General features: G+C 47.8%; 1 protein-coding gene across 2 annotated transcripts in view; it reads left to right on the forward strand.

The window, feature by feature from the left end:
- Positions 1-15649, forward strand: part of PRKCB (protein kinase C beta) — a 102874-nt gene extending 87225 nt beyond the window's left edge. The window contains exons 14-17 of one of the 2 annotated variants that reach the window (XM_072120083.1): positions 210-290; positions 376-483; positions 3370-3510; positions 12113-15649. In XM_072120083.1, coding sequence (XP_071976184.1) covers positions 210-290; positions 376-483; positions 3370-3510; positions 12113-12265 — 483 coding nt within the window. In that variant the 3' untranslated portion in view covers positions 12266-15649. Of the gene's footprint in view, positions 1-209; positions 291-375; positions 484-3369; positions 3511-7600; positions 10128-12112 lie in introns of those variants that run through there. The other variant, XM_072120081.1, reaches the window with a different exon arrangement.
- Positions 15650-24758: the final 9109 nt, after the last annotated feature.

Consider the following 24758-nt stretch of genomic DNA (forward strand, 5'->3'; position numbering starts at 1 on the left):
GAGGGAGATTTTAAGGAGCGGTGGAGTTTGGTCTCAGAATGAAACCTCTCCTCTGTAACTTTACAGTAAAATACATAATCATTAGAGATCTGTGCCCAGGTCTGGAGGCAGCCACCACATCTCTGTACCCCCCTTGCTGTTGTTTCCAGATCTTGTACGTTATGTATCGTGAGATATCGGTGGTCAGCGCTTTTATCTTTGTGTTACAGATCATCGCTTACCAACCGTACGGGAAGTCGGTGGACTGGTGGGCCTTCGGTATCCTCCTCTACGAGATGCTGGCCGGGCAGGTGGTCACCCCTCTATACTCCTGTGTCATGTATTATCACTACGTCATGTGGTGACATCACCCGTCCTCTACCTCCTCTATTACAGGCTCCATTTGAGGGGGAAGATGAGGATGAACTATTCCAGTCCATCATGGAGCACAACGTAGCCTATCCCAAGTCCATGTCCAAGGAAGCTGTGGCTATATGCAAAGGGGTATCTATCCAACATGTCTGCCAGACCTATCTCACCTAAGTCCTCTCTCTATGGTTCTCGTCTGTCTGTAAATATTCATCTCCTCTTATTTCTATTCCAATCTCTAGTCGTCTTCTCTCTCCCTTTGTCTTTTTGTCATTCTCCATTTATTCCTCACTTTCTCCCGTCTATTTTCTCCTCTCCTCTTCGCCCTCTTCCCTCCTCTCCTCTCTTTTCTCCTCTTCTCTCCTCTCCTCTTCCCTCCTCTCTTTTCTCCTCTTCCCTCTTCTCCTCTCCTCTTCTCTCCTCTCTTTTCTCCTCTCCTCTTCCCTCCTCTCCTATTCTCTTCTTTCCTTTCCTCGCCTCTCTCCTATTCTCTCCTCTTCCCTCCTCTCTCCTTTCCGCTCCTCTTCCCTCCTTTCTCCTCTCCTCTCCTCTCTCCTTTCCGCTCCTCTTCCCTCTCCTCTCTCCTTTCCGCTCCTCTTCCCTCCTTTCCGCTCCTCTTCCCTCCTTTCCGCTCCTCTTCCCTCCTTTCCGCTCCTCTTCCCTCCTTTCCGCTCCTCTTCCCTCCTTTCCGCTCCTCTTCCCTCCTTTCCGCTCCTCTTCCCTCCTTTCCTCTCCTCTTCCCTCCGTTCCTCTCCTCTTCCCTCCGTTCCTCTCCTCTTCCCTCCGTTCCTCTCCTCTTCCCTCCGTTCCTCTCCTCTTCCCTCCGTTCCTCTCCTCTTCCCTCCGTTCCTCTCCTCTTCCCTCCGTTCCTCTCCTCTTCCCTCCGTTCCTCTCCTCTTCCCTCCGTTCCTCTCCTCTCTCCTTTCCGCTCCTCTTCCCTTCCCTCCTCTCCTCTTCCCTCCTCTCCTCTCCTCTTCCCTCCTCTTTCCTTCCCGCCACTCTCCTCTTCCCTTTTTTCTCCTCTTCATCTTCTTCTTAGCTTTACTTTCCTTCCTCCTTCCTTCTCTCCTCTCTTAATCCTTTTCCTCTTCTCTTCTCTTTGGTATTTCGGTTGCATTCTGTGTCTTGTGTTCTCACTCTTTCTTCAATCCTATGCACCCCCCTCTCTCCTTCCTTCCTTCATCCATCCTTTCTCTCTCCTTTTCTATTCCCCTCCATTTCCCTGTCTAGTTCTTGTCCTCCTGTGTTCTCTTCTTCCTCTCCCCCTCTCCTCCCATCTCTGCCTAATCTATGTCTCTATCTTCTTGTGCCTGGTTATATCTTGTGAGCCTTGTCTGGTGATGCCGAGATATGAAATTATCTGTAAACCTTCAGGATCTGGTGGGCTTCCCACAATCTGGGTACAACCTGTATAATCTGTTCCTCCTGATACAGACTGTGCCCTCCTCATCTCTCTGACTGTATGTGGCACCTGAATCTCACCTCCGCACGCGCGGCCCCCTGGGGTGGGGGGCGGGGGGCTTGTCTATAATGGTTTGTGAGTGTCACGTCTGTTTAATTCTGCATAAATGTAAAGTGAAGTGACGCTGATCCAAACATCTGCTCGGGGTGTCCCTGCGCTGGCGCTCTGCGGAGGTAAATGCTGATGGATGTATCTCACAGACAGGACACGTTCCTGGCTCTGAACACCGACATCATGTGCTGCAAATGTTAATATTCAGACCTGTGGCTTTATTATAGTAACTCAAAGGGATATGACGATTTTAAAGTCTCCCTGGCATCCTGGCACTTGTAGTGTTACAACTTCATTTTATGATTCTCATGAAATGTTTAACTTAGGCTTCACATCATTTCCCCTGCACACATGTTGGGCGCACGCTAGTTGGCACATACTGGCAGTGTACGGTCACACATGGATCGATACTCTGATAAGTTCTCCCAGCACCAGGACTCGTGGAGGCTGATTACATTCGACCTGCTCCCCTGATGCTCCGAGAGAACTAATAGGACATGGCTGGGCAGGGCTGGTGAGCGGCATTGTGCCATGGGGCACTGAGTCATACCCTCAGTCTTCTGGTTCATGCTCTGGTTGCAGATCTGTGTCGCCCACCTTGTGTGTGGTGGGTGCTCCTAATGTCTCTTTCCTGTGGTGGTCCACCCCTTAACTTTTGTTGTAAATCAGCATTAGGGCACCATACCTGTAAATGCCGCAGCGCCCGCACACAGCTGCGTTATCTACCTCCTCTGCAGTGGCACACAGCCATGTCTTTTCCTGTGCCCACCACACATCTGCTCCTCGTATCCCCGCCATATTTTTCCGTGTCACAAGTACGAGGAGCGTTGGCAGAAAACTGTGATCTGCAAAGGGTAAAGGACACCTACAGGTACTGCAGGGCCTAAAAGGTGATGGCGCTACAAGACTAGACCACTAAACATGACCACCACTAGATCCAGTGAGCCAACCTTTCCTTCATCCGGACCAAAACTTTCTTGTGTCCCAATGGACTTCAGACCACTACTCGTAAAAGGGTCTTCCTATCATATAAAGTGCTGAAATATTTGTAGGAGTGGATGTCCGCTGCGCTGCGCCCAGTTATGGACTTCCATAACCATAAAGTAGTGGGATACCCAATTACATCAAAAGATGGAAAACCCCTGTAAAGACATGTGATAGTTTGGTGAGTGACTTGCTGGAGGACTGGGGAGATATATGGCTTTGTATCACGTTGATGAAATAAGTAGAGGTAACGACACACATTTCTGGTCGTGTGACCACCCGTTTTGGGTTCCTGACCTATAAAATGTTGGTTCTTCTTTGCAACCATCTCCATGAAAGTTGTCTTTTCCTTGGTGACCTCTTTCTGAGCTGCAGTGACACATGGAGGTCTCTGAGAAGCCACATACAAGGGATCTCCACCACCTTTAGATACAATATGTCCTGTGATTAGGATCCTCCTGGTACAGAGGTTCCGTTGTTTAAAGTTTTTTTTCTTCTTTTCTTTTCCACAATTGTTTTTCCAGCTCATGACTAAGCATCCTGGGAAGCGGCTGGGCTGTGGACCAGAGGGGGAGCGAGACATTAAGGACCACGCTTTCTTCCGATACATAGACTGGGAGAAACTGGAAAGGAAAGAGGTGCAACCTCCATACAAGCCAAAGGCGGTAAGTTGGGTGGTGGGTGTCCACGCGCAGAGTTTTGTGTGTCTGTACGTGTGTACGTACGTTCTGCGTCTCCTCGGCATCTGTGTGCGGTTCTCCACCTTATCACTCTGTGTGTGTTGGTGACCACTTCTGTGTATGTCGGTGCATGGTGTGTTTACGTTGTGCCATGCTTGGTGTCCAGCGTTGGAACCACATTAAGTGGCCTTGAGTTTTCTTCTTGGTTTTCCTCTACTATTTCATACTCTGACTAATCTACATCCCTGCAACCCGCACAATCCTGGAGACTCCCGATAAAGATCCCCAGACCTAGCACCACGTCCCACAAAGCAGTTTTTATGGTGGACTCATCTAGTGCAATGTCAACAAGTCCATAGAATTGGTTTCATGAGAACCATCACAGTTGGTGTCTGGAGAGATCTCCAGGTTTTACATGGATTAGGCCGGGTCGGGACACTTTGTTCATGTTGTGGATTTAGTACACAGCTCAGGTCAGTCCAACTAAGACACATCCGGGCCCAAAAAATCCAGCCGACACATGGACAGAGTTTCTTGACTTGAACTCAAGGAGTGAAAAAGAAGTGAGATCTTGAGGAACCTCCTTGGTTCTTGACCAGTCACATTCTCTTGGCCCTGTCAACAAAATGGCGGCACTTTAGCATCAGCTTCTTGGCGCCTAGTCGTCCTATAGTCTTCTTTCGTTGACCAGCACAATTACACGGTTTCTCTTGCCCATTCCTTTCGTACCTTCCTCCACCTCTGGAAAATGACCCTCTTATAAGAACCTGAGGCGTCTATGTGACCCTCATGTGTCCTATATTGTCATATCCATCAGATGGACACCACGGTGGACCTTATTGTTTGTAGGGCCAGGTGCAGTAGTGATTTCAGGTAAGACAGGTCTAGAGGTTATAGGCTCTGCCCTTGTCCCAGGAGCTTACTATCTAGTTCCAGCATCGAGCTGCATGCAGTTGCTTGGTGTATATGGACGGCTATAGGGCAGCAAGATGAGAGCGAGGAGGAGGAGGAGGAGGAGGAGGCCGGGTCACATGACTTGCCCCTCCCCGGCTCCTGTTTGCTTTTCTGTGACCTATTTTAGCGTGAGCAGAAGAAACTGAAGCGTCCTGACAGGTTACAAGACAGCAGCAGTCTGAATAATTTAATCTTTGTAGTTTGCAGTTACATTTATTAAAAATGCACCATCTGTTTTGCCGTTTCTTTCTGAAAGGTATATAATGCGGGCGTCCCCCTTACATAACACCGCGGCGTCCGACCTACCGCCTCGTTCACACTGCGGGAACGGAAGCACCAGCCCCCAAACGTAGGATGAACTCTCCAGCCCGCGTGTATAGCACGGACGCGTCCGGTCCACTCCGGCCCGCGTGTATAGCGCAGACGTGTCCGGTCGTTTCCAGTCCGCGTGTATAGCGCAGACATGTCCGGTCCTCTCCAGCCCGCGTGTATAGCGCAGACGTGTCCGGTCCTCTCCAGCCTGTGTGACATGTCCGGTGCTCTCCAGCCCGCGTGTATAGCACAGACGTGTCCGGTCCTCTCCGGCCTGCGTGTATAGCACAGACGTGTCCGGTCCTCTCCGGCCTGCGTGTATAGCACAGACGTGTCCGGTCCTCTCCGGCCTGCGTGTATAGCACAGACGTGTCCGGTCCTCTCCGGCCTGCGTGTATAGCGCAGACGTGTCCGGTCCTCTCCAACCTGTGTGTATTAGCGCAGACGTGTCCGGTCCTCTCCAACCTGTGTGTATAGCACAGACGTGTCCGGTCCTCTCCAACCTGTGTGTATAGCACAGACGTGTCCGGTCCTCTCCAGCCTGTGTGACGTGTCCGGTCCTCTCCGGCCCGCGTGTATAGCACAGACGTGTTCGGTCCTCTCCGGCCCGCGTGTATAGCACAGACGTGGCCGGTCCTCTCCTGCCTGCGTGTATAGCACAGACGTGGCCGGTCCTCTCCTGCCTGCGTGTATAGCACAGACGTGTCTGGTCCTCTCCGGCCCGCGTGCACAGCGCAGACGTGTCTGGTCCTCTCCGGCCCGCGTGTGTAGCACAGACGTGTCCGGTCCTCCTTAAAAACAGATCCCAAGATATCCTTCACGGATCCTATAAACATGTCAGTGTGACTTTTAGTTATGAGACAAATAGACAGAATATTTTTCCTATACATTATACCTTCCCATAAATAGACTCATTGGGGAATATGTGCAGTCCGTTATAGTGTTGGGACTGTGGGGGCGGAGCTGTCAGACCTTGTCATGTCCCTCCCCTGCAGAACTTGCAGTATGCAATACGCTGTAGACAGTGTATTTAGGTGTTTTTTGTTTTTTTTTTTATCCCATCATTCCTCATCAGTATCCCTGGGATAGGGAACGTTTTCAGGACTTATGCCAGAAGGGGGTTAATTCTCGATATCTGTAGATGGAGGTTGGTGGTGATGTAGAGGAGTTTGTCCCGCAGCCGCCCCCCCTCCTTCCTCCTCCGTTCCTCGCTCTAATTACACCTGCTCTCTTGGTGAATCTCATCTTGTCCCATTTAACACCTTCTCACAGGCGCAGGTTGTCACAGTCAGGCGAGCATGAAGGTAAATGTGTAAATAAGGGAAGGAGACGGGAGCGGATCTATACACCCTATAACCAGGGCCCAGGACATTGCACCCCATTTTTAGATGGTGAATTAAGGTCGTCACCCTTGTCATGCTCTGGTACACATAGATATTGTCAATTTTAAAAAAAAAATTAGAAAAACAATTGTTTGTTCACTATATGTATGAGAGTACGGGACCACCCACCATAATCTGGTCATCAGGTTCACATTGGAACCTCTTTACGATGACCTCGCTGTGCTCCTCCTAGGACACTGACATTGGGTGGTCTCATCTAATGGAGGAACCTGAGAGCCTATAACCTCTAGAGCTGCAGCACCAGGAGATCGCTAACGAGAAGTCACTAATTGGATTAAGGTGGCGACAATTAGCAGAACCCAGGAATAGTAGGATAGAGTATTATCAACACCACGAGTCTTCACAACCAGCTGCCGCTTTCCAGGAACACAAGTTTATTGTCTTAAGACGATGTTAGTGATGATTTCCTTTATCTTCCGGAGCATAATAGGGAGATAATACTGTCTATAAGGAGCCGTCAATCATATCAATATGTTCACCGCTACCAGTGAGCAGCGGTCCCTGCTTCTATAGCAGTAATGGAATCTCCCACTTCCTGCCTTGGATTGAAGACCCGCCCACGAGGAGCCTGGAGGACATTTTTTTTCCCACTTTCTTTTGTTTTCCTATTTATTTAAGAGCCCCTGACTACAAATTTATATGTGGGTTCTGTGTGGCCCTATATAAATATGTATAGGACGTCCTCATGCTTTATCTGCATATACGGCTAACGCCTTGTGTCCTGATGGTCTGAGGCTGCACGTCTTCTTTTGTTTCCATGGCCCCTTCCTCCTCCTCCTCCCTCGGATCGATCCCATCCTCTGCTCATTCCCATGTGTCGCTTTTATGTTGTCTTTCTGTTTTGTATCTGTGTTGCTTTCTATGTAAAGAAGTCTCGATGGCTTAAGATGTGTGAAGCTTCTTGTGCTGCCCTGTTACATACATGGAAGATTAATATGCTGTCCCCAGAAACTGCGCCCCCCCTTGGACACTGGCTGTGTCTGGTATTGCACTTCAGGCACATGACCTGCAGTACCAGGTAGTACCTATTGGTAAAAAGGGGGCGCTGTTTCTGGGGAAAGCGAGTGAAGCCCCTGTATTTCATCATCTTGTTCAGCCCCTTTAAGATTTCGGTCTCTCAGATCAGGATTGTAAGATCACTGTGAGAGACCGGAGTCTTATGTGATGGTCTCGGGCTGAATTTCCTTCTGCTTCCATGTTTTCCGATATTAAGCCCCACCCCCCGCAGGGCACGTTAACCCCGTCCTATCTGAAGCCATTCCTGCGATGTTGTGGCTGATCTCCTCCCCTCTCCTCAGACTTCTTTCTTGCAGATACAACGCTCCTTTCTCTCCTTTTTTTACTTTGTCGTTTTCTTTGCTTTTCACATTTCCCATAGTTTGTTTTTCTCCCCCCTCCTCCCGTAGTGCGGCCGAAACGCTGAGAACTTTGACCGATTTTTCACCCGCCATCCGCCAGTGCTAACACCGCCCGACCAGGAGGTCATCCGGAACCTCGACCAGTCAGAATTTGAAGGATTTTCCTTTGTTAACTCTGAATTTGCAAACGAGGAGGAAAAAGACTAAAAAGTGTATGAGCCCCCCCTTACCTACAGGGGGCTGTACATGTGTGATCCGTCCCAGGGGGGCACGCCGGCCCCCACATTGTTGAGTATTCATCTTGCTGAGTATGTGTGGCGCAGCCTCGCTGGGCCCTGTTGTCCATTCCTTGTGTGCACCCCCTTATGATGTGAAGAAAGAGGGCGATGTCCTATGTCTCGTGACCCAAGACATGACATTGGCCAAGTAGAAGCCAAATCCCTCCCTGGGACCCGCGGACTATGAATACTCTATGTGCAGGAGGACAGCATTGTATAAGGATGGGGATAGGATAAGAAAGATGGCTGCCTTCTTCCAGGAACAGCGCCGCACCGGATTACAGGTAGTGTCAGGTATTGCAGCTCTGTTCCACCAGGGGGGCTGAGCTGCAGTACCACACACAGCCTGTCGGTGGGGCAGCTATGGTTCACCTAAACATGACGCAGTAACGTTAACCGTGTCGCTGCTGGAGAGGTGAAGTAGGACGCTCCACTGGATACTTAAACCTTAACCCTTTGTGGTTTGTAATATTCCACATCTCGGAGGTCCGAAGCCCCCAGCGGTCAGGGTTTTGCCAAATCTTACAAGTTACGTTTTGTATCTCCCCCCCCCATATGTTTGGGGATGGGGGGAGCCCGTGTATCTGCAAAGGGGCCAAACCTATCGATGACACAGAATCTCGGCAGATGTTCCTGTGTGTGAGACCCCCATCATCATCATCATCATCATCATCATCTCCGCATGAGTGAAGCAGATAATGCACTAGCACAGCCAAGGCCCCGGGCTCCTCCACAAATTGGCCAGTCTGCAGGAAGCCCTAGCCAAGCATTAACTCCTTCCCCTCCACAGGGGATCTCACAGGTTCAGCCTCACTCACAAGCAATGCACATCTTCAGAGCGGCGCACAGCAGTGTCAGGACTCTCCCCAGAGCAGCGCACAGCAGTGTCAGGACTCTCCCCAGAGCAGCGCACAGCAGTGTAGTAGCGGGTATTATACGCTGTGTATCGCTATATTCTAGGACAGTGCACTGCACTACAACTCCCAGCATGCCTTTGGGTGTCCTGCTGTAAAACTACAGCTCCCACTCACTGTTACAGGTCACTCTGAGCCCCCCAGCCCTCCAATGGAGAAGAGTTACACAATGCAACAATACATTTTTATAAGGAAAATGCAAATCTTTTCTGCTGGGAGAAGGTTAATCATAGCAATAATTATTTTGGGCAGTGACAGTTGTTTTTATCTTCTATTCCTACCCATTACCCCATACACTTCTATACAATGGGGGGATACATGGTATTGTCTATATGGAAGTAATCAGAGAGCTGCACTATATGACCAGGCCTGCAGGGGGCAGCACTGCATGCAGCTTACCCATCCCTACATTAGGTACAGCGCCACCCTTGTCTTCAGATTGTGTTTTGTATTGCAACTTTTAACTGCAATACCAGCCATGGCCTGTGAACAGGTGTGGCGCTGTTTTCAGAAAATCTGGTGTATTTCTCCCAGTGAGACTGACACATAAGGGCAAAGTAGTCCTCCAGCTCCGGTCCGTCATCCTTCTAGGATTATTGCTGCACTATAGACCCGGGGGACCATTACATGTGCTCTGCAGTTACACACCTCTTTATATTAGGACCCCCAATTGTTCAGTTTTTATGTTGGGTTTGAACAAATTGCCAGGGCAAACAAAACACTCCCCAAGCCTCGTGTCCATATAGTCAGAGGCTTGGAAGAAGAGCTGACACTTCAGAGTACAGCTAGCAATGACTATCGGGGGTCCGGGGATGAGGTATAACCTGCTGATCAGGAGGGGTCTGCCCACCCATCATAAAAATGGAGGTCCTGTCCCGTATCTGTCAGTAAGTGAAGCAGAAATGAACTTGCTCAGTTATTCAGACAGGGGGATGAAATCCTCGGCGACATGAGGGTCCCGGCAGGTGACCTGTGGCTGTTCAGCAGGTTACACCACATCCTGTGGCCAGGAGATAAGATTAATGCCTGTGTGGAGGATTGTAGAGTTTCATACCAGAAATCTGTCTCCCTTCTGCCACCACTAGAGGGCGCTCAGTGCATGACCTGTATGCGGTGAGCTCCCTCTAGTGGTGGCTGTGTCTGGTACATGACCCTGGGGTGACTGATGTATGGCAGAGTATCCGGGGATCTTGTCATTGGGGTCTGATCTTCCAGTCTTTTTTTTTACCATTATTTTGTATGATTTCTTTAGTACAGACTATTTTCAGCACGTGATGTTTTCGGGACATCCTGTTGGGCGACTGTTTTCATCCTCTGTATAAATGTCTTGTGCCATTTTAACTTTTTTTTTTCGTACGAATAAAAATTGAATTTATGCCGAAATTGTTTCCAGCTGGTCAGGACCCGCCCAGGGAAGAGGTTGGGGGATGGGGGGGGGGGGGATCACTAGATGGGTCCAATCCAGGGGGCTCGCTGTCCTGTGCTGATGGCAGAACCCCCGACACCAGTGACATCACATGACCCGGCCATCCAATCAGAGAGGAACTTTGTAAAGCCTTTCTAGTCTCCATCAAATAAATACAAGGGAACCCATCAGCAGGAGGAAACGTGTGAATCATAAGAAACCTTTTTGAGATAATTTTTTGGGGGCTTTCTGCACAGATTCCAACTCCCTCAATGGTTGTCACTGATTGCAATGCAGATGGAATTTTCTTCCTGAGAAATCATTTCTATACAGTCGAAGTTTTCTACAGTCAGGTGGGTGGAGTCAGTCTGTCTGTTCCCACCTACCTGACAGTTAAGAGGCTGATTGGACTATTGGAAGACAAAACAAACGACGCTGACTGCTCGGGAACGTTGCGGCCTGGGGGAAAAGATTTCAACTGCTCCGGAATCAGCGGTAACGAGGTGGTGGGGTCCGCTGACATGACGTTATCCCCACATAGGGGTGAGTTGTCAGACATCTCCGGGGGCCACGCACTGGTTAATAGCGAGAATTGGGTAATGTCACCCATTGAGGTGATGCGGGTTACTGGGGCGTTGTAGTTGGGTTCAGCTCCCGCCAAAGTTCGGCCATCTTTGGCGGGAGCTGTAGTTGTAACCCTGAGGGCGCCGCTAGAAGAGCGACTGCTCTATAACATCTTATATGGTGGAAGAGATTAGCGGGCCTACATGCGCGCAGCGTGCTCCGTGTAGCATGGTAGAAGGGTTGTCATGGTAACTGTCAGAACATGTGAGCTCTGGGCATCTTGCGGAGAGATGGGTGAGGAGGGTGAGGATCTGCTTTTGCTGCAGGGATTTAACTCTTCGCACTAATAGAGGCGATTCATGGCCGGGTGGGAACGGCGGAGCACAAGAGCTTTATACATGCTCCGATGTGTAGGCCTGATCACCTCCACACCGGAGCAAGGAAGAAGGAAATAGGGGTCCAGAGATCAGATCCAAACTGTGGTGACCCCACGGCCATCAAGCATCTCATCCAGGTCAGTCACCTCCAGCCACTCACAGATCTAAGATCAGGGCTAATTTAAAATTGTACAGACTAAGAGAAATTTAGCTGCCTAAAAAAAAAAAAACACAGCGCCACTCCTGACTGAAGGTTGTACGTGGTATTGCAGTTCACCCCCATTCATTTTAATGGAGTGAAACTGCAAAGGCAAAAAATATCAGATTTTCTCAAAGCTTTTTGGCTCCGGGGTCAGGGTTATGTAGATTTGGTTTTAGGTCCAACATTCCCAATTCTACAGAAAGAGAGTCAGATGATCTACAAAAATCTTCAGGTAAGGCCTCATGCACACAAGCGTATGGGGGCCTGTGATACAGCCGGACACTGTGTGGTCTTTAAACACTGTGACAACTTGGCTTTAGATGAAGAAGGGTGAGGAACTCTCACTCCCCCCTCCCCTCTCTACCCGGCCAGACTTCAATGTGTACAGATGCCCTCTAGGTTAGTATTTGAACATTTGTTCTCCATGTTAAGATGATATATGATTGAGAACTGGTGGATTCGGGGTGTGGGGATGACTGGATCTCAACTGGGTTTTTATTTTTTGGATAACACCCTCCACCCCCGGATGAGATTTGGGAAGGTGCAGTGACACGGCTGTGGTGTGTGAGATGGTACGAGTGTGCGGAGTGCCAGGAGGTGGGTGATTGAAGCCGCTGTAACTGGAGAATGTTGTCCGCATCATCTCCATGAACATTGGAAAGTTTCCGCCAGGTTGGACCCCCCCACCCTTCTCAAAGTTGCAATAAACAATGATTTTTTTCTTTATTGCACGACGGCCACCTCCCGCCATCCCATCCATCTCCCCCTGTGCCGCCAGCCCTCCCGTAACAAAGAGTTTGTTGACTTCTTACTTCTGCAGAAGGACAAGAGGGACACCTCTAACTTTGACAAGGAGTTCACCCGGCAGCCTGTAGACCTCACCCCCACGGACAAACTCTTTATCATGAACCTGGATCAGAATGAGTTTGCCGGATTTTCCTACACAAACCCGGAGTTTGTTATCAGTGTGTAGCAGGAGGAGGAACATCTGACAGGAGCCTCCAGAGCCAGCGGTGATCTGGTGGGGAGGGTCGTGGTGCAGGGCTCTCAACACTTACCTTGGGCTAATACATATCACTCTATATGCAATACTGGAAGCCCTGGACCAGGCCTCGGCACCAGGCAGCGGTACTGTCCACAGACGTGGAGCTGAGCTGAGGTTTATGGCACCACAGGAGACTTCAAGGAACGTCCACACAAGCCAAAATGAATTTACTTGTATAACTATTTCTGCTATAGCGCTCAAAAACCTCTCCATATATTATCATATAGTCAAAACATAAAATTCTAGCTTCCTGCAGCCACCACTTGGGGGAGCTATCAATACCTAAGACTCAGTAATAACATAGTGAGCTCCCTCTAGTGGTGGCTACAGGCAGGGACATTCTGAGATGTAAATAATCTGTGTCCACACGTAACTTTCCCTCATCCTTACTCCCGCTGCACTTATATTTTTACTTCTACTACAGATTCTTGTTGTCCAAGTGGGAAGGTCCTAAAATAAGCCTGCAGAACATGTCAAAATAATTTCCACCCACTCTATCAAAACACAATATGGGCTGAGCTGCAATACCAGCAATAGACACAAGAGGTGCTGTTTTTCAGGGGCAAAATTCCCAACATTATTAATTAATATATACGGACAACCTCTTTAAAGGTTTAAACCTAACTAAACCATATGGGTAACATTTAAAGGGCATGTCCAGGAGTAAACAAGGCTGCTTACTTCTAGAAATAGCGCCACACATGTCCATGGCTGTGTCTGGTATTGCAGTTCACATTCACATCACTAGAGAACTGTAATACCAGACACAACCTATGGAGGGTGCTATAGAAGGCAGCCATGTTTTTCTAATCCACTTCAATCCCTTTAAAAGGGGAAGACCCCGTGTTCTCTATTGATCCTGGTAAAAGGGGTCCCGGTATTGTGTCAAAAGTTATAGCTAAACATAAGAATGTAGAAGTCAATTGATCTGTTCCTGGGAAAGCTGGGTGACCAACTACAATAATGACGTCTAAGGCCCAATCACTATGGCAGCCGTCCCAATATATGTAGCATGGATCTGAATGCAGCCATATTGATTGGCCGTCTAATGGGAGAGGTTAAAGGGATTGTCCAGGATTACATGGCTGCTTTAATAAGTTTAGCTTCGTGCTGAAGATTAATTGGTTAAGAAGCTCTTAATTACAGCAATCCACCACATTAAGGTGCCGACGGGTCACTCATAGCGGATCAGACCTATAGCCTCCTGATCCCAGGACTAATTCTACAGATCAATGACATCGCTGACCTGAAAAATAACAGAGATTAGAAAAAAACATGGCCGCCTTCCTCCAGAAACAGCGCCCCCTCCTATCCGCAGGATGTGTCTGGTATTACAACTCAGCTACAAGGAGCTACACAACACATAGACAAGACTGAAGAAGCTCTAACATGACTTCAGGATGTTTAAGGGGGGCTCTCCACCCCCCATAGTGTACAGGCGGATATTAATGATGAATATTTGTAGGTACCGCGCCATCAATTATGCACAGAGTCCGCTCCGCCGCCGCTCTGACATTACTAATACAAGACTTTAAGTGATTCTCGTGCGGTGACTTACATCTACATTCCCGTTTTACTTTACAAAGTCGGACGTTTCTGTGTAATCTGTTGCTCTCTGCTGTCAGCCAGGACTCGCACTACACCTCAATCTTCTAAACCTCAGCTCTGCTACATGTGTATATGAACACCTTACATCATGTGACACCACGAGGGTCCTGTAATACAATTAGTATTGATGATGATGATGACGCGAGGAGGCGATTATCTCCGTGTACCTCTCCTGTCCCGGCTCTTATGTAAGATGTGGTCGTGCCGGATCTTCCCTCCTAATGGAAGTGTCTGAAAAGTTTTATTGTCCCCTTAAACACATTAGCTGCTCTGATAAGCTTGAATTGCACAGGCCTCATAGGAGACGTGAACATCCCTGCCCCACATATCCGAATGGTATCTGCCTCTCGCTCTGAGTCACCACTGATTAGTTCGGGGGAGAATTCCTGATGAGATCATGGAAACGTGGATGGCACGGACTCTACATGTGTAATAAGACAGGGTGGGACAATACTGCCTATGGGTCTACCAAACTAGTAACCGGCAAGGGGGTGGGCCCCAAAGAGAAAGCCCATCCAGCTGTTGGATTATGCTCTCAGATACCCTCACTCCAGCAAGTAAGGGCCTGATCCTTTTGATCCCTGGTAGAAGAAGAAAGTATTCCTCCTCCCTGGCCCGTCCTCCTCCTAAGTCCGGTTTGTACCACCCATGAGGAAGCAGATCTGCTCCATCTGAGCTGTGGGCCCTTCTTTAGAAGTCCCAAGCACTGTAGGCCCCTCTTCAAATGTCCCAAAGGCTGTGGGGTGCTCTTGACATGACTGTGACTCTTCTATCCAAGAATTAGGAGGAGTCAGATTTGCTCCACCCATGAGGACTGCAGATCTGCTCCAGCTCAGCTGCATGTACCTCTTCATAAGTCCCAAGAACTGCAGTCTCTTCTTCCTAAATCAGGGGGGCTGCAAGACGCTCTTCGCATGCCCCTTAGAGTCTTCCTCCTAGTTCTTTAAAAGGAGGAGTCTAATTTCATTTTGTTCCGCCCATGAAGAATGCAGATCTGCTCCAGCTAAGCTCTGGGCGTCTCTTCATAAGTCACAAGAATTGCAGACCCCTCCTTATATGTCACAGGGGCTGCAAGACGCTCTCCCTTCCAAGAACTAGGAGGAGAAGTCTAAGTCAGGTCTGCTCCGCCCATGAGGAGCGCAGAACAGGCCCAGATGAGCTGTGCCGCCTCTCCACGTGCTCCAGGGACTGTTTCTATGCACAGAACACATCACCAGTCCAGAGCCAGAGCTATAGAAGCTACATAGATTACAGCTGGACCCTGACAATATATGTAACATTTATATGAGATATTATTGGCACCAAATAGAAAGCAGAACTTGATTTTTAACCCATTAAACATATCTTTTTTAATCTATATTATGCCCCCATGACAATACTCCCTGGTGTATTTCACCATGGAATAGTCAGACAGGATTAAGTAACAATCTCCCGGAGACAGGAATAATGTATTGAGAAAAACTTTGGAGAATCTTCAGGAAAACTAGCAAAAAAATATCCCATATGCAAGATAATGATGATCCGAAATATTTGTGGTTATTATTGTTTGACCTTTCTATGCAGACCGCACGTCCTTTACACCCAAGTCACTGTGAGAAAGAAGTCATCACGACGGCCCCAGGTCAAAATTAAAAAAAAAAAATATCCATTTGTGCCAACCTAATGTTTGTCACTAGGGGGCATCACTGAGTAGAGTAGCAATCGGTTTCTGGGTACAGTAAGGATTTGCAAGCTGTGGTTCTCTCGACTCCCTGACAGATGCATGCTGGGAGATATATTTTTGTACTTTCTGTTTCTGTGCATGCTGGGAGTTGTACTTCTCGGTCCGGGGTTGCAGACTGGTGTCAGACATAGAAGTAAACTTGTCTCGTCTCCTCTTGACTTGTTCTTCCATTGCTGTAGGTTTCCGGCCAGAGATTAGTCCGGGGTCTGTATGAATGAGTTAGGAGCTGAATAGATGCCTCCAATTTAAATGTCTTGCCTGTAGTGTCCTCTGCGGCAGCAGTTGCCTTCAGTTGTTGTGAAACTACAAGCCCCAGCAGGCCCTGGCATCCGCTGGCTGCTGGGAGTTGTAGTTCATAGCCAGGAAGCTGCCGCTGCTTGAAGGGGGAGCGAGAATGACGTATCCACGATCTGTACCACATCTGCAGGGTGTTGTCAAACTTCTTCCAAAACTTTGTGTACCACGGAGTAATCTGTGACTCCAGGGCTTGGGACTTGTGGCCTTCACTGTTGGTAGGTGGCAGATGCGGCCATTGTCTTCCATACGTCTGCTGATCTATGTATTCCTGGGCCTCCTGTACATGATCTGGTTACTGCATGTATGATATGAAGAAATAAAAGTCTTTTAAATAAAAAATAAAATAAAAACGCTTGTGTTTTATTTGGCGTCTGTGGATCCACGATCGGCGCTGACCTCTGCTTGCTGCCACTGAATGGAAAAACATTGTATACACTAAGGCGGAGCCCTGTGTGGCCTGTACCATCACCATGAATGATCATCAAGACCCAGTACACATTAATTCTGAAACAAAAAGGGAATTTACATATCGGAATATCCCAGCAGGTAATGGGCAATGGGGGGGGGGGGGGGCAGGGCGTTGCGATCTTTCAGGCTGTGTCCAGAACACGGTCGCCATCTTCAAAGTCGCGTATTGTAAATGGGATCATGGAGCAGATCAAGATCGATTGTCACAATCATGTCTGTGATATCTCTTCAAAAGTTGCATTAAGAACTGGGAGCATTGCCTGTGGTGCACAGCTACGTGACATGTCGTCCCTGGCGCTGAACACAGAGCTGAAGGTGCTGGAACCAATCATTATGGACCTGCAGGAGAATCCATGGAGAATCTTTGTGTTAAGAATCATAATAGATATTACAAATCTGATTGTGGGCATCAAATCTTCCAAAATGTCCCGGATTCAGCAGGACAGTCCCAGATTTCGGGTTTTCTCCTGCTGTCCTGTCCGGTTTCTCCGTTGGCTTACAGATTTGATTACAGAGATAATGCAGAGAGCCATCAGCAGGGGGAAATCATATCAGGGGAAGCTACTGAAAGGTGGGTCACAATAAGAGGGGGGAGCTGATGAGGGGGTCACAATATGAGGGAGATCTTATGGGGGGGGTCACAATAAGAAGAGGGAGCTGATTGGGGGCCACGAGTGGAAGCTTCTTGCGGGGGGGGGGGGGTACAATGTGAGGGGGAGATGGAGGAACTAAGAGGGAAATTATACTGTATGGGTGTGGAGTAATGGGCAGAGCAAAAGGCGTGGCTTAGAGCAAAAAAATGTTGTTATTCTCTCGCTGCTTTGGGACGTATGAACTTCTGAGATGATTCCGGTCTTCTGTGATATTCTACATGACCACCTTGTCATGTGATCCAATATAGCGGTTTTTAAGATGGTGACCCTGAGCCTCACCCATAACTTGCTGGGGTATCAGATATATCATTTCTGAACCCTGGGGTGCCCTGGGTATATACTGTGGGTGATCTGTAACCCTTGTAAGAACCGGTGCAGTGCTACAAGGACCTGCGCGTGTGCCCATAGGGCCCTGGTCATGGCCACCAGAACATAGATAAAGCAGGGATCTGGGGAAGGATCTCAGGAACATATGAAGAGAAGGAATGAATTATGAGGAGATGCCAAGACGGAGCATGGCTGTCAGCTCCTCGGCTTATCAAAGTTGATGTGGAGAAGAGAAGCTCATTAGTTTTGCAAGCCACGACCTCGCTCCGCCATCATCCCTGACCTTCAGCCGGATTCCCCTGCAGGCGATCTCGTAGACGTTTCATCTGCACTATAATCCCATTCTACTCATTATTCTTTTTTTAACTCTCCCCTCAAAGCATTGGCATCGAATCAATTAAAAGGTGGCATGAGAAGCCGCGCTCATTAGCCGCTCCCGGACGCACTCCCCTACACTTGTTGCTCCGTTGTGATTGTGATGGAGGAGAAGGACGGACAATACAAAATGTCAGGGTATTAAAAGGTTCCTGCGCTTACATTCCTCTGGTATTAAGATTCCATAGTAGCAGAGAGATGACAACTTCTCCGGCTGCTGCTCAAGATTCCGGAGTGGAATATGAAGGGAAACTGATTGGATTATGGGTAAGGAATATGCAAAGAGGTTTTCCTGGGTGAGAAAAATAATATCGATAATACCTATGCCTCCAGTGTTACTATGCTGCAACAAGGAAGCTCCATCCATGTCTGACTTACCAGAAGCCTAGAGACATAATGTGGGACAATAAGTCTCTTACTGTGGACAATGTTGTTTCAATGTTATTATATCTCATCGGTACAGTGTAGGGAACTAGTTTGGCTACTTGAGAGGCCATGGACAAAGGTCAGGAAGGAATTTGTGCTCCTCATGCAGATTGTCTTTGCAGACCTACTTTGAAGTGTATGGAGTCTTAAAGTCCATGTATGCTCCACCGGGGATTCTGGGTAAGGAATATGCATATAATGTCGTAGTTCAAGAGCCTAGAGACTGCTGATTCCTGATGTGGTACTACTTACCAGTGCCTCTCGATTGTGCCCCTTGTAACTTGGGTAAGACACCCAGCACCCCACTAATCTCTTGTTAAACACTGAGGTCAGAGCCAGAAGGACACAGCTCCATCCACCAGTTAGTGAACACTATAGACAGAACTGAACTTATGTAACGGAATGTATGCAAATGAGCCTGAGGGGATCCAGGCTCCAAAGGAGTTAATGGAGCCTGGAGCCCCTCAGGCTCATTTGCATGATTTTTAAAGACCTTTTTTCTTTAAAACAAGTGCATTAGAAGCTAAAAGAACAGCAGATCCTGCCAGAGTGGGCACACACTAGTATGGTTTACAATCCTTCATCCTGGGGGTAGATTTCCTATAAGGACCCTTAATCCATTTTGACCGCAGCCTCAGTATATTTACAGGGATATATCCCAGCATCTGAATGTAGGAAATCCCCTTCAATGGACGCTATGGGTTTGGAAACCTAAGAGTTAACAGCAGTGGGGGGGGGGGGGGGTTTGTTGCCCGCTCAGGGATTCGGAGCGAGTTAGTCAGATTGACGCTTCCCCTCTCCCCACTACAATGAGATGAGATTTGCTTTACAATTTCAATCAATCAAGTTTGTCGCGGCTTCACTCGGGCAAGTTTTGATAGCGCCATTTACATATCACCACGGAGCGGCGAAAGAGAAAAAAAAAAAAGATTTACGTCATTGTTAATTGTAGCAGAGCCGAGCAAGAGATGTAATCGTCTGCAGCGGGGAGCGTCGTCCTGAGGATCCAGATCACTGCTGCGACCAGCGCTCTGTGTCTACAGGGCAGAGATAGCTAATTATAATTACTGATGGAATACCTCACACTGCTGTGCTCTTAACTCTCTGTATCTATAGGGCAGAGATAGCTAATTATAATTACTGATGGATACCTCACACTGCTGTGCTCTTAGCGCTCTGCACTGAGCTCTAATTTGGTAAAATCAAAGTGATCTCACACACTTTCTCACACCATCACACAAATCAGGTCCTGATAAGATGCCCATAAAACATCCCAAAAGGAACAGGGTAGGATTTAGGATGATCCATCCAAACTGCAGGGGATTTCAATGGTATTTTAGAAGGAGCTACCACTGAGCCCGCCCCATTCTGAATCAAGGAGCCTCATTTTTGGTGGGGATTGTCTAAACCCCTTCCCTCTTCTAAGTAGTGGCGATATATATTACAAAATTTGTAAAATTCCCTAAAATTTGTATTGTTTGTGAGTAATACCAAAGGATGCCCCTATCGAACAATCATAGTGCAGATTTCATTTCTAACCCAGCTCTGGAAAGATGAAAGCTGTGCTGTGATTGGTTGCTATAGGCAACAAGGCCATAAATGAGGCCTACAGTGTTTTGTACCACATCTTGCCCTTTCAGTTACTGAATGACAGATCCAATTGGTAAAGGGGAAATAAGTAATTGCCAGTGGGATGTATTAATTTCCTTTAATCAAGACCCGGCCTCGTTAATCGCTTTTAATAATCAAATATTTATTAAAAGGAAATCTACTTTTACACTCCATGTCTGTCACTAATACCGCCTCAAGCTGCAGCGAGGAGATGAGAGGGGGAAGAGAAGTGAGATGAAAATGACAGAAAGGGAAGATACAGACATAGCAGGGCTGAGTGCGTTGTGTCATAGATCTGATAGATGTACGAGAGCTGCTTCAGAAATCCCCCTCAATACAAGCAGAGCCTCAAAACACATTACAGCTGCTGCAGAACTTCATTATACACATTACAGCTGCTGCAGAACCTCATTATACACTCCCCATCTGTTGCAGAACCTTATAATTCACACTGCAACGTCTGCAGAACACCATAATGTACACCTCTGCTGCTGCAGAACCTCAAAATACAAACCTGGCTGCTTCAGAACCTAGCAACATACACCTCACCTGCTGCAGAACTTCATAATTCAAACCTCAGATTCTGCAGAACCTCTTAATCCACATCTCAGCTGCTGCTGAACCTCATATTACCCACTTTAGCTGCTGCAGAGCCTCACAATACACAACTTAGCTGCTACAGAACCTCATATTACAAACCTCAGATGCTGCAGAACCTCATGTTACACAACTTTTCTGCAACAGAACCTTAAAATGCTAATTTAAGCAGCTTCAGACCCTCATTATGGTGTGAAGGCCCACACCTTCTCTCCGCAATGGAAGTGTGAACTTCATAAACGTGTTCTGCAGCAGCTGAGGCACCTTGCAGAGAAAAGGGAACTCTTCAGTAAATTGCATATAGGCTGTCAATTTTCTGCTGTTCTAGAGCATCTCTGTCTTGTATTTTGAGGTTCTGCAGCAGCTGTGGTGCACCTATGGAGCTCTCTGGGATATACACTTGGAGTACGGGTGCACATAATCATTTCTCTGCATCATCACCGGCGCCTGACAAATTCCTCTGTTGGCGGCTGTCAGTGGTGACAAGATGTGCAGAAACTGTCGGAGATGTGGATGTGCGGCTTCTCATAGCGCCATAATAACTACAGTGCGCTCCACTCACACCCGGGGCTGCAAGAGGAGCCACATCCCACACTATCATAAAAAGACTAATACTAGAAGATGAGCCCCTCCCTATAGCTGTGCCCAATATATTCCTTCCCCTGTGCCAGGACAATTGTGACCCCTACAGACACGCCGCACAATGCGGATGTAGACATGGACCCTCCAACTTTGTGTTTCCGTGTTTTCGAATCTTCCCAATTTTTGGCGAAACGACTCACAAAGTTTGACTGCATTGTGCCCATGGGCAGCGCTCTTATGCCCAATGTCAATGTGCTATGGCGGGGTGCATACATTGTTCCCAGAGATTTTAGGCAGCAGCCTCCCGTATGTAGATACCCCCCCCCCTCCTCCATCTACGAGGCTACAGATCAAATGCCATTGTTGTTCCATTATTAAAGTGTCCTGTGGGTACTTGTTAGGGTTGGCGTTAGGATGTGTAAATCTTGTGCGGGCAGAGTTGCTGATGTCGGCAGGATGATTATTGAGAGACAGATCTCGGGCAGACGCTGGATATTTTTCACCATTTCCTTGGAGCCGAGCAAATTGAAAGGATTTTGCTTCTTGCTGTCGGGTTTGAACAATAAATTCGATGACCTCACCAAATCAAACAGCAGAATTTGGCCGCTACTTTTCCATCCTTGTATATGTAGCCGGTGAACAAAACCCATTTTGGTGCAGTAGAGACCAAGCTGGTCGTGTACCAAGTGGACAAAGAGTCCAGTGTATACAGGAGCGTTTCACCAGGCTTAGGTCACTGATAACCCGTCCCTTGCGTGATCCCCGCTGTGCATTGTCCGACGATCATGGACTTGGTTCCCTAAGATTGTGCGCCCGATATCCTGCTTGTGCCGCTTCCATGCTCAGGTCCAACGGAGTTCACCATCTTCTTCCCGGTGCATGCAAGTGCATGGTTTGCGACACAAATTAAAATTTTAATTCCCGCGCTCAACCCGAATCCATCTGAACGTCCGACTGCCCGCCCCCCGATTTGTGTCGTATAAAAGCCGGCGCACCTGCGCCAAAATCTGATCGTGTGCGTCACAATCCCCTTTTAATTGCAGTGCAAAATGGTAATCGTCGGAATATCCGACGTTTGTGTGGTCCGCGGACCCTTAGTGAATGAGCCCGATAGTCTTCAGACGTGGTGGGAAACCCCTTTAATAAAGAATGATGGGTGGATGTAGAGGTCCATAGAGACGATCCTCACCGTCTGTACTGTATTGGCAGTGATGAGCGGCAGAATATTCTGACTATTGTGCCTGCCTACTGTCTCACATTTACAGGAACAGATGGTCACGGCGAAATATTTTGCATTATTATATAATATACTTTATTTTAATCACATAAATGAGCAGCACCACGCGCTGTCACGCAGCGAAGGGAGGCGACGACTCCGGGCGTTACTTAGTAACGGTGGCCACAAGTGGTCGATGACACCGCAGGATCCTCCACGTTAGGACTTACAACTGGTGAATCCGTGGCGGAACATTATTTAACAAATCGGCTTTCTGAACAAAACTTTATTTGGTCCCAAAGTCTCATCCAACAGAATGTCACGGGGGTCCAAGATTGATCGATATGCGTGAGGATAGTCGTGTCATCTGATCCGAGTACTAGAAGAGGGATAGAAAGATGGCAGGACTCATGGACACCCAATATAAAGGAGGCAGGTCGGAGCACCCATCCTGAAGACCAGGACTAGCCACCACGGACAGCACTGACAATGGGAGAGTGGGCATCTCCAGATGGCGCTACCTTGTGTACTGGCATCACGTGGATGTTACCATTGTACTGACCAAGTACCTATGCTGCACCCTATAGGTTAGGTACTACAGGACTCCTAAAGAGTCGCATCTGCTTGATAATATTGGGGACACTGGGGTACGGCTGCCCCCTCTGTGTTATACAGATACACAATATCCAGTAAAGAGCAGTCACTTTCACGCTCCGCAGCCATTGTAAGAGTCTATTATACATGAATCATGAATGGACAATGGAGCTGAGAGTGTTAGACTCATTCACACAAGGTCACTCCTGAGCGGCCGGAAACAATGAATAACTGCAGGCAGACAGAAGCAAAACGTCAGCACTCAACCAAGAACTGCGGGCCGCCTGGGACCAGCACCACACAGGTCGCTACATAGACACCCACCCCAGACCTGAAGTATCCTATAGATGGGAGATACCGTATAGTGGTTGTATATCATCCAAAAACACATCTGCATTCCTGCACAAACAGCGCCTCTCTCATCTCAGGCTGAAGCTGGTACTGCAACTTGGCTGCATTCCCATGCATACTATTTTTCAGGAGCCAGAAAACTCCCTTTAAGACTCTGTAAAGCTCCTACACACGGGGGGGATCCCACAATGGCCCTTATATTCTATTATAGAAATATTTTCTGCTGTTAGGACTGCCTCTTGCACACGTAAATACTCTGCAAAGAAAAGAGCGGTCACATTTCATGTCGAGATTACAGCAATTTCGTGGTCTCTGCCCACAATGCAATGGGTGGAAAATGCCATAAAGTCTCCTGTGATCTGCAGGCACTTTACAGCACAGCATCGGATCCACGTGAAAACTAGAAGAATAGAAAAACTGGAGATGACCCAGAACCAAGCTTTCCTAGATTCCTGAACGGCACATCTTTGCTGTGCAGGGGCCCATAGGATAACCCCATACAGGCGGTCCCCTACTTAAGGACACCCGACTTACAGACAACCCATAGTTACAGACGGACCCCTCTGCCCACTGTGACCTCTGGTGAAGCTCTCTGGATGCTTTAAAATAGTCCCAGATTGCAATAATCAGCTTAAAATTGTCTGCAATGAAGTTTTATTGATAATTCTTGGTCCTATTACAGCAAAAAAATTTGAAACTCCAATTGTCACTGGGGCAAAAAAAAAAAATTGTCAGGAACTACAATGATAAAATATACAGTTTCGACTTACATACAAATTCAACTTAAGAACAAACCTACAGTCCCTATCTTGTATGTAACCCGGGGACTGCCTGTATAGAAGTTAGGGACTGGTTACAGTCGCCGCCATCTTTTTGATATAATAAACCCTGCATTTGAAATCCTCATCTTTAAAAAAATTATAGATTGGATTACAGCAGATTAGGAATAATAGAACTGACCTCCAATCTGCGGCTGTCCAGATGTTGTAGCACTACAAGTCTCAGATTGACCTAGCACGGATTTAAACCCTGAGCTGTATGATTGTACTGGTACACTGTGCAGCACCCATCCCTCCCCCTAAATCAGCCACATCAAGGTCAGGACCACATATTAATTCTGCCACACCTTGCACCTAAAACTGGTGTGCCCTATGGAGAACATACAGACCCATAGCCTCCATACCCACTTTATCCTAACCATCTATATACAATGTCCTATACATACAAGAGTCATCATCCTCATCATTCCATTTCATTCCAGATGGTGCAGTGTTCCCTCTTTAGGAGCGCAGTCCCTTTAATTGTTTGGGCTACATCTAGACATAGATAAGCGGCGGAGCAATTAGACATCTAATATTCCTCAGGATAGATGCTACATACAAGGGTCTGTTTGTCCTTCATTATGACGCTCCGTTTCCTGCCTAATTGAAGGAGAAGCTTTTAGGACACAGTCATGTTTAATTCATCCTAATAGTTAAACAATATGGAGGGAGCCAATAATAAATAGGAGCCTCCTGCTGAGCACTCATGGCCACCCAAATGTGGAGCAGGCCCATGTCCACCAATCAAATCTAATCTTTTATATTGTAACCT

This window comes from Engystomops pustulosus, chromosome 8, assembly GCF_040894005.1.
Source record: "Engystomops pustulosus chromosome 8, aEngPut4.maternal, whole genome shotgun sequence".
NCBI classification, from domain to species: Eukaryota; Metazoa; Chordata; class Amphibia; order Anura; family Leptodactylidae; genus Engystomops; species Engystomops pustulosus.